Here is an 11,209-nt window from a genome sequence, read left to right as displayed (position 1 = left end):
ACATGATGTTCTGAGGCTCATCAGCATATCCACATGAAGCAGTTCCAGAGGAAGTCTGGTTTTGACATGCCATCCCTGAAAACTTCACTAACATCTAACGCTACTCTCATCATCTACCAAAGTTTGGACTTTTCCATTCTCCCTCAGGAAAAACTGCGTCTTCTCTGAAACAAACTGCAACGGTTAAAATGTGGGTTATGAAAATAAAACAGCAACCTTTTATGTTTTAAACGGATAAATCAAACCTAAAAGAGTAACATTAACATTATTCACCAGTTATCTATTTGACTTTTCTGACATTAGGGTGTAGTGCTCCCAGTTAGCACCAATCGACACAGTGTGGTGGTTTAAGCATGTAGCGTTACTAGCACCAGGTCACCTGGGCTTGAATTCTGGCTCTGCCACATTAGCTATACCTAACTGGTTTTTGGCAAGTTACTTAAAACTCTCTGTACCTCAGTTTGCTCATGTGTAAATGAGGATCATGCTATCTCCCTCACAGGGCCATTGTGGACTAAATGAGAATTTCAAGCATTCAGCATAGTGCCTTATAAGTAGCTAGAGCTCTATGTTAACATTATCATTATATCCAGCACCTAAGCAGTGTCTGCACACAGTAGGTGTTAAATAAGGTGAAGAATTATTGTGCAAACAGATAGCCTTGCCTATTGTTGAGGTTTAAGATTCCATTCTAGGCCATGCACGGTGGCTCATGCCTACAATCCTAGCACTTTGGGAGGTAGAGGCTGGAGTATCACTTGAGGCTAGGAGTTTGAGACCAGTCTGGTCCACATAGTGACACCTGGTCTCTATTAAAACAATAAATAAATAAATAAATAAATATCCATTCCAAAAATTAAACGTTAACTTTGCAGTGGAAAATCATCATCACCCAAATCAGAAACACTCTGTACCCAAGTTATACCTTAGCAGGAATGCCAAAAATGAGCTCCCTAAATCCCTAATTCATAGGTTCTTTTAAAAGGAAATTAAAAATTATAATACAAAAGGACCAGGACATTCTGTTTTCACAACCCATTTAAAGCACAGTCTAGGTACATCTATCTAATTTTTAGACAAAAATAAAGGAAAAATAATTGCACATCACACTTGCATTTATTTTAATAGTAGTTCTAGCTTGATGTCCAGCTCCTGAACCAGACCTATTAATAGCTCTGTGAAGGCAGTGACCATCCCTGATTATCTTGTACCACTAGCCTAGGGGTAATACTACCCAGTACAGATTGGTACTCAATAACTACCTAAATAAATGTGCTTCTTAAAATAAAAAATCCCACCAGTCTGGCCAACATGGCAAAACCCCGTCTCTACTGAAAATACAAAAATATTAGCCCAGCGTGGTGACTAGCACCTGTAATCTCAGCTACTTGGGACGCTGAGGCAGGGGAATCGCTTGAACCTGGGAGGCAGACGTTGCAGTGAGCCGAGATCACACCACTGCACTCCAGCCTGGGCGACAGACTGAGACTCCGTCTCAAAAAAAAAAAAAAAATCCCATCATGATTATTTTTCGGGTATCTTTGAAATGTTCCTTTTTGTACAGAAGAGTTTTCAGACACACAGAGACAGAGCAGGGAGATCCTTAGAAGTCATCTAATAACACGCCCATTCTCCAGACGCCTCCAAAGATAACACTTGCAAGGAAGTTACAGTCTACATCCTTTATAGGCTTCTTGAGCTATCTTTGAAGACAGATGTAACAAAACTGAATCTTAATAATACTCACAAAGAGGAAGAAGGTGCCAAGCTTCACAGCACCTGTCCATGCAACCATGTACAGAGACCCATGTACGGGGACCAGGAAGATTCCCCAGTTTCCCCAAGTAAGAAGCAGCTCTCAATTTATTCCTTCATTCAACAGACATTTTTTTTTTTTCTTTTTTGAGACACAGTCTGTCTCCCGTCTGTTGCCCAATGGAGTGCAGTGGCACAACTCCGGCTCACTGCAACCTCCACTCTCTGGGTTCAAGCGATTCTCGTACCTCAGCTTCCCAAGTACCTGGGACTACAGGCATGTGCCACCAAGCCCAGTTAATTTTTGTATTTTTAGTAGAGACGGGGTTTCGCCATGTAGGCCTGGCTGGTCTCCAACATCTGATCTCAAGTGATTCGGCTGCCTTGGCCTCCCAAAGTGCCAGAACTATAGGCATGAGCCACCATGCCCAGCCTCAAGACATTTTTGAGGGCCTTCTGTGTACCAAACACTATTCTAGGTACTTGGAACACATCAGTGAACAAAAGAAAGATCACTACCCATGTGACACCTACATTTTAGGCAATAGTTAAGTGGCATCTAATAAAATAGAAGAATATCTGTACATTTTAATAGACTACATAGGGCATAATAGTCTAGGTACAAAACTTGATAGTACCTTGGAGATCATTAAGCCAATGGTTCTCAAACTTGGGTATGCTTCAGTATTACCCACAGGACTTGTTGAAACTCAGAATGTTGGGCCCCGTCCTCTAATATTAAAGCTACAGGGTACATTCCCTGTTTGGAAAACATCTTTCATACATCCAAATGCCAATGTTTTCCTTAAAGACTTTTTAATCATGAGGGTCAGGTTTAGTCTCAAAGGAACTCTATACTTTTTAAATCTATGAACTAGAAGTATATACAGCAAATCATAAATAACAGTGATTGGACTAGTAATAATTCTACAATATTTTTGTGCTAACTGTATTTTCTAGAATTTTTACAATAACCATGAATTCCTTTTGTATTAAGAAAAGGGAACAGAAATGTTAATTTATTTTAGAAATTAGTTACAATGTTTATTAAAAAGACTTTCAATTAGAAAACTATTTTAAAAATCATCAGTTAATATACTGCATAAATTAATACTAAAAGATTTTTTTCCCTAGTACATAATTCAGATAACTTATTTTAGCATTTCAGTTTAAACCTGTTTGGATTAAGGATTAAACCTGTGAAGGAAAAAAAAAAACTGATTTTAACAAAGAAGATAACAAAAACAAAGCTATGATCATTTCGATAGCTACATAAAAATCACATTTACTATTATTCCACCTGGTAATTATTCATGTCTATACTTTTACTTTTCAACAAATGAATGGAAGTGACTGATTCTAATTACTGCAAATAAATAAATTTTAAAATGATTCAATTATGTTTTTTGAAAAATTTAAAACGTCTACGTTTTGGGAAATTTAGGGCACATCCTTGATGTATGCATAATCACCCGGTCATATTCCTGGGAATACCAAGGTAAGACACCACCCCAAACCTGTCCCATATCCACCGTCTTCAAGGATATTCCAATCTAAGAAATATGCCGTTATTACTAAAGACCACGTTCCAGAGATGGGACTAGAGTTTAAAACATAATCAGCTAGAGGACATTGACTAAAACAAAATCAACTATGTCAGGAAATCAACTGTCTTTAAAATGATAGATTTACTCTCTTACCATTCGACAAAAATTCCACAACACCTCTTGAAGTGCAGACTGTTTAAGTTCAAGTCACTTTTAAGGAGGGCGGAAAGGAACTACCTGTATGTGTTACATTTTTTATAATTTATAGCCAATATTCTCAAAATTAGCCCCTAAAACCATAACTCCATATACTAATACTATCTATAATGAAGACTTACTAGGTGCCCACAATATACCAAATATGTATCCTCCTATTTAATCTCCTAATGGCCTTATATGGTAACTACCAGTATAATAACCATTTTACAGATGAAGAAACAAGCGCAAAGTGATTAATTTGTCCGAAGTCACACAGGTAAGAAGTTAAAGATCCTGAATACACAGATATCCAAGCTATAATACTTAAACTGAGACGCTTAAACCTTATCTTGATCATGGTTTTGCTGTTTGAATTATAAATTTTTCACATTTTAAGAAATCTGAACTAAGCTTTCTTGCCAGTAATATTTGAATATAAAAAAAGATGAAAATTGGGAAATAATACAGATATTTTTACGAAACTTTCTAACTCTAAAATCCCACGCAACCTGCAGTGTTACATTTTGAGCACAGAAGGCTGACAACTTTTCCACAAGCACCGCCACTTCAAGGATACGGTTAAAATTATCTACGGAAATACTGCATTAAATTACACCGGTATTCTATTAAAAGGAGGAGAAGGTAGGTTTTTATCTGGTTTTACCTGCTTGGGGGTTGTTTTGGGTTTTGTTTTTTGGGTTGTTGGATTTTCCAACCAGCGAGCTAGAGTGAACGAAATGATAGGAAGATGATAATCTAATCCTCCCCTACTCCCGCATACAAGAGTAAAGCCTGGCTGCAAAGGCCGGCGGCGCGAACGTGTCCAAGAGTTACGCTTGCCGGGTTGGGCCTTTACTTGGGGTGGGTGCGGACCCGACGCCACAGCTTCCGGCCCCGGCGAAAACTCCTCGAGGACGCACGGCCAGGGCACTGGGCGGCGGCAGGCCCCGCGCTAGTCCCGGCGGCGCCGGACGCCAGGGAGAGGGGATGGGGAGCCCCGCGGGCCCCTTACCGAGTTCGGTGCCCCGATTGTGCGCGGACATGGCGCGGGCCGCTCCGGAGCTGCCGGCTGGTAGGCGCCCGGCCCTTTCTCCTTCCCGCCCGCTCGAGCGCTCGCCCCGCCCCTGCCCGCTCCCGGGGCGGAGTCGCGGGCCCGGGCCACGAGGTCAGGACCCTAGGCGTATAGCTCCGCGAGGAAATCTCGCTGCTCTCCGCCCCCGTCTTCTCCACGAGGTAAGGGACTAGAGCGCTAGCTAGCTCCCGGAAATAATGCTACCAACACCCTTTTAAAAATACCGAAGTTGCCAACTGCACGTAATAAAAATATTCCTAGAAACTTTTAACTGTAAGATTACATAACAAGAAGGGAGAGGATCCAAGTGCAGAGCTCTGCAATTTCAGATCTGAAATGTCAGCAGAGATCCCATAACCCTGTTAGGGAAACCAAGGAGCAAGGGCCCCAGGGCACACTGACTTTTCTAATCTACACGTCATAAGAAGAACCAGTTATGTGACCTGAAGAAGGCAAGGGCTTAGGAGTCAGAAGACCTGGTTTCTTAGCCTAGCTCCGGCAATAATTAAATGTGTGACCCTGGGCAAATTAACTGCTTTTCTGAGCTTCATTTGTCTCATCTGTAAAAGGAGACCTTAGCAATTTCTTGGTTCTTTAAATTCTGATTCTATAAAGGTAAAATGCTTCAGCCTGACTTCTCTGTGACCGAGAGGTTAAAATCGTCGAGACACTCCACAACCTCAATATAGTTAACTTACCTGGACTCACATTTAGAGGCACCTCTGCTATGAAAACAGAGTACAGTTAGTTATGACTTGTCTACCATGAGCCACTTATTGTGCTAGGTGCTTTCATACATCATACATAGATGTATGATAGCATCTGAGTCTCTGAACAATCCTGCCAATAATGTATTTTATCTCCATTGCTATACCTTTAGACATCAAAGTTCTGAATAGAAAGGCATCCTGGTATAGTGGAAAAACAGTGGGCTCAAAATGAGTTGAACCCATAAATATACAAGCTCTTCCACTTAATAAATGTAACTTAGTGGTTCTAGAAATAATAGTCTATCTACTTACCTGGCAAAGTAGACCTGATCAAAATATGTTCACCTTGCAAAGCTGTTGAATGTATGCAAGGCACCTAGTACATAACATGGCATACAGTAGATGCTTAAAAAATGGAAGCTGTTAATGTTATTGTCAAGTTCACACAGTAATTACTGAGCTGTTTTAAATAGGAATGGTAATATTTGTATACTCCTCTACACTGAGCTTTCAGCCTTGTCCACACACAGCTACTGTTGAATGTTTCGGATGAAACATTCATTCATACATATGAATAGATCCTATTCATACATACTATAGCACTTTTCTTTTTTATATTAACCTTGAAAAAGAGAAAAGCAGACCCTGGAGCTGGCCTGAAACTCACAACTGGACATGGTTTTCCCTGGTTAAACATATACAATTTCACAGAACAGCATCAGCCAAGGCCATTGTGACCATAGTGAATCAACAAAAACATAATCATAATCATTTCTGATAATAGAAAACCACGAATATTGTTCAAATAGACCCTATCCTAGCTATTATGACTTCTTTACCAATCAGTTCTAGCTTCACTCCATTCCTACATTTTAGGTAAGAATTAAGATGCCCTATTATAGAATTATCACTAGTTCCTACCATCATCCAGTCCAGGTAAATGTGCCACCTTCCTTGAACTTTCCCCAAATCACCTATGACAGGCCCAAATCTTATGTCGTTTCTAACATCCTCTTACTGAGACACCTCACATTAGGTCCCCATGGCAAGCATTCTCCCTTGTTACAGTAAGTCAATAAACCCAACTTTGTCAACTTGTAGGTGTGTTACTGGTGGTCTCTGGCTGGAGATCATTCACATCTCTAGAAGATACAAAGGCAATACATGAAATTCTACTTTTAGAAGTAGACACAACTCCAAACCAGATTCCATACCATTCATTACATAAATGTTTGTTTGTTTTTAAGTTGTGATATCCTAACTTAGTTGAAAAATCAGAATTAGGGCAGCCTCTTAAAGCAAACGTTTTGGCAATATATCAGTCAAGAATTTCTCAAGGACTTTTTCTAAAATGGACCTGTTGAATGTATTAATCTCAAATTAATCTCTGCAGTTTAAAAGTATGTTAATTTGGCAACATTAGGAGAGACAGCAAGGATAGTATGCAAAAAATGAGTTTCTTTCACGGAGAAATGTTTCTACATTTCACTTTGTGAAGATTCCTTTTAAATTTATTGCCTTATGAAACTTCTAAAGTATCCCTAAGGCAAGTCCCCTCAAAGAAAGAGCTATAGACCACTACATGGGAATCACCCAAGAGCTTTTTCTAAAGCAGTTCTGGGCTTCCTCACAGCCCTACTCAATCAGAATCTGTAGGACCCAGGAATCTGCAATTTTAATGTTTCTTCAAACGATGTTTATGCAAACGAAATGTAAAGAACCACAAACGAGAAGCAGAGGAAAATAAACTATGCATGTCAATCTGGAGCCATAGCCCAAACTGACTGAGTAAAATTGCTTTTAAAGTATTACATGTTGTATTTTTTAAGCCATGTAAATTTTGCATGCTATTCCTATTCATTGATGTTTTTCAACGTAAATTTTAAATTGCCAAATAAATTACCTAATTATCCTCCTACCGTCACTCCTCCTTTAATTAAATTAAAGCTCTAGGAATATGTAATATTTATCTTGAAGCTTCTAAAAACCTACCAGTCCTGGGAGATAGGAGTAAAACAAATTTTAAGTTCCAAAGGGCATAGATCATTTGTGCCTGGTTCATCATATGTAGGATCTAGTACAGTAGTTGGCAAATATTAGACTATAAATATTTGTTAGATGAATGAGTGTATATTGCTGTCTTTGCTACTTTTCTTATACTGCCTATTATTTTATCAAGTCAAATTTCATTTGATATAGTCTCTACTCCTACGATTTCTAAGAGCAATTATTCACAAGTTCATTAGGTAAATAACCACTTAGACTACAAACTGTCAGCCAGCATTTCTAGGTCAGATGGAGAAAAGTGTAGGAGCAGGGAGGACTATGAAAAAGTGTGAATATTAGAGTCAAAATATTTTAGAACTGGAGGGAGACTAATAACATCCAATTCCTAGTTAATAGTAAAATAGAAAAAAAAAGAATTACACTGAGTCGTTTATGAAGCTAAATTTATTCAATTTAAAGAACACTCCTTCATTCTGAAACTACGTTGTTCACTACCAATTTGAATTTTAAAATGTCGTTTTATAAAGATTGTGGTGATAGATAATGATTTTTTCTTTTATAATAGCCTCAATTGGCTAGAAGCTGACCATTCCATCTCCTCTTCCGTTTTAAAGTCTATTGGCCACAGAATCCTAAAGCTTGGGAATCACTGATAGAATATATAATACTAATATTAAGTGCTTCATATGAATTAAGCCCTTTCCATAAATTTATTTGGTATTTCATATTTATGAGATTTTTCCTGAAAAAAAATCTGTGTATGAGAACACTTTTCTCCCTGTACAGATAAACTGAGGCTAAGAGAGATTCACCTGTAAGTGCTAGAGGATTGCTTAAAACCTGGCAACAGATAATCATATAACAATATATAACCTTAGACTACACACTACTATTCCCTACTATCTCTTGGAAGCTAAACTGCTTAGACAAACCATTAAACCTCTCTGAAATTCAGGTTTTCCATATATGCAATGGAGACAATTACTGATCTCACTGGATTACCGGGAGAAATTAGAAAGTGACACATGTTAACATTAAAACCTAACATAAGGCACTTATGTCATTTCTATACTCATCTTAAACTAAAATCAGTTACCTTCCATTTGACCATGTTCTATTCTCTCATTAAAGTGATTCAATCTATAAAGTATTATTATTGTTCATTAGCTGTCATTTAGATACATACCTTTTTTCGAAAGGTAAATTTGTTAAGATGTCTCCAAGAACTCTACTGATCTAGTCACCTCAATCTAAGTAACACTATGGCACACTTGCAATTAAGCATTTCTCTATTAAATAGATAACCAAAGAAAAGCTAAGCCCCCTCTTATCTGAGAATGTTCTTGCTTTAACAATGTTTTTATGGGTAACCCCCCAGTGTAACAGACAGACATGCACAGTAACATATAGTAATCTAATAGGAACCACTTTTTAAGTTGTTAATCCCCTAGGTGTAAAGCATAAGCAAGGTAGCTAGTTGAGAAATATTTTCCATTGGTCTGCTTTTTCAATGCCTCATTTTGTTGTTGCTACCTTCTGAAAAATTGCATCCATTTTTCCCCAACGTTGGTCTCAAAGAAAAGGCAGCTAAATACTTCCATGGAATTTGAGCAACTACTAAAAAATGTAATCTGTAATTTATTATAAATTATGGTGCATCTTTACTATGCTATTTTGTAGACATTAAAAAGAATGTGTTGAACTTTACTGACATGAAAAATATTCTGGAGAATTGAATGACCACACTCAATCTTGGTTTCCTAGAAGAAACCTCTGGATGACACTAAAATAGAGAAGTAATTGATTCATAAAAAGGTAAATTACTAATATTAGGAGGGAACTTGGAATAGCATGACCTACTAGAAATTAGGACCTAGAGAGGAGACTCCAGAGGATGAATGGGATGAGAAGGCAAGTGAAAGGTGGATTCTTCCTGAGTAACTTGACTCTCACACTGGCTGAAGCTGTACACGGGTTCACTGGAGAGGCAAGAGCTTTGAATAGGTTCCTGCCACATCTCACTCTTCAGTGGAGGATGGCCTGCTGCATATGAGATAACTGGAAAAGTCTTCCTGGTCTGACATGGATTACTGGGAGAGATTAAAAAGATTTGGTGAGGGACTTGTTTCAACAACTATTGAGCACTCACAACATACCAGTCACCTTTCCAGGGAAAGGGAGACTATCAATGAAGCAGAAAAACATGCAACATAATTTCAAATAGTGTTGACAAGTATGAATAAAATAGGACTAAGTAAGAAGTGACAAGAGATGGAATACAGACCGGCCTGAGGACTGAATGCAAAGAAAGGATCAGTCAAGCAAACATTAGGTAAGAGTGAACCAAGTAGCAGAAATATCAAGTGAAAGACACTTGAGACAGAAATGAGGCCACTGTGGCTAGAGCAGGGTAAGCAAGGGAAGTATGAAAAAGTCACAAAAGGTCTCAAGAGCCAACTCATCGTAAGAATTTGATATAATGGGAAGCCATTACAGATCTTAACAAGGAAATCACCTAGTCTCTTCAAATCCTAAAGCAATTACCTTTCCTACTGTGTGGAGTATGGATGGGACAAGAGCCAGACGAGTGAGTAGGGGCAAGAGGGAGCAGTTACGAAGGAACTCAGAAAGGTAGCCTAAGGTGGTAACAATGGAGAGGAGACAAAGCACAGCTTCAGAAGTGCCCATAGAACTTGCATATAGACATGAGGATGAGAGAGAACAGAGTCAAGGATTTCCATGTCTTTTCGTTTGAACAAGTAAGTATAAGTTAGTACCAGTGGAATGGGGAAAGGTTGAGGGAGAAACAGGTTTGATTAAAAAAATCAAGACTTACGATAGATAAGTCTCAGTCTCATGAAAGGTTAAGATGGAGCACTCAACTATGCTGTCAAACTCTGATGCTCAAAGAGGCAACCCAGATACACAATTTAGAACGTATCAGAAGATCCTGAATGTCCTAACAGCGGATGATATTTTTCTTTAGAGAACAGAGCTAGAAAGTACAGCCCAGATCTGAAGTCAAGAAAAAAAAGGAGGAACTGGCAAATATAGGAGTCAGTAAGGTATAAAAAGACCCGGTCGGGCGCGGTGGCTCACAGCTGTAATCCCAGCACTTTGGGAGGCTGAGACGGGTGGATCACGAGGTCAGGAGATCAAGATCATCCTGGCCAATATGGCAAAACCCGTCTCTACTAAAAATACAAACATTAGCTAGGCGTGGTGGCATTGCCTGTAGTCCCAGCTACTTGAGGCTGAGGTGGGAGAATCGCTTGAACCTGGGAGGCAGAGGTTGCAGTAAGCTGAGATTACACCATTGCACTCCAGCCTGGGTGACAGAGCGAGCCTCCATCTCAAAAAAAAAAAAAAAAAAAAAAGACCCAGGAGCGTGGTTTCATAGAAGCTAAAAAAAAAAAAGTCAAAAACAAGCAAGTGGATGATTATTGAATGCTTCCGAAGGTTTAGAAAGAGAACAGAAAAGTGACCACTGCTCTAGAAACATGTACTTAAAAGTTTTGTTAAATTCTACTGTAGGATTCCACCATTACAAAGTGTGGTAAGCAGACTAATGACTAATAGCCCCCACAAAGATGTTCACTTCCCAATCCCCAGAACCTGTGAATATGTCATTCTATATGGCAAAAGGGACTTTGCAGACGTAATTAAATTGAAGATCTTGAACTGGGAAGATTATCCTGAATTATTCAGGCGGGCCTGATATAATTACAAACCTCCTTCTAAGTAAAAGAAGAGGAAGCAGGAGATGCAGAGTCACATTCAGAGTAAGAGATTAAAAAAAAGACACTGCTGGACGTAAAGAGGAAGGAACCATGAGCCAGGGAATGCAGCTGACTTCTAGAAGCTAGAAAAGGCAAGGGAACAGATTGTCCTGTAGAGCCTCTAGAAGGCTTGCAGCTCTG

General features: G+C 39.0%; 1 protein-coding gene across 4 annotated transcripts in view; it reads right to left on the bottom strand.

Moving 5' to 3' along the window:
• The window catches only part of DERA (deoxyribose-phosphate aldolase (putative)), a 140,216-nt gene extending 135,480 nt beyond the window's left edge, over window positions 1-4,736 (bottom strand). For 3 of the 4 annotated variants that reach the window (XM_011990828.1, XM_011990830.1, XM_011990827.1), the window contains exon 1: window positions 4,513-4,736. In XM_011990828.1, coding sequence (XP_011846218.1) covers window positions 4,513-4,543 — 31 coding nt within the window. In that variant the 5' untranslated portion in view covers window positions 4,544-4,736. The remainder of the gene's footprint in view (window positions 1-4,512) is intronic. The other variant, XM_011990829.1, reaches the window with a different exon arrangement.
• Between the last annotated feature and the right edge of the window lie 6,473 nt (window positions 4,737-11,209).

The sequence above is a fragment of the Mandrillus leucophaeus genome, unplaced genomic scaffold (assembly GCF_000951045.1).
Source record: "Mandrillus leucophaeus isolate KB7577 unplaced genomic scaffold, Mleu.le_1.0 Scaffold383, whole genome shotgun sequence".
Taxonomy (NCBI): Eukaryota; Metazoa; Chordata; class Mammalia; order Primates; family Cercopithecidae; genus Mandrillus; species Mandrillus leucophaeus.
Note: the sequence above shows the minus strand (reverse complement) of the source record. Positions and strands in the feature narration are given on the sequence as shown.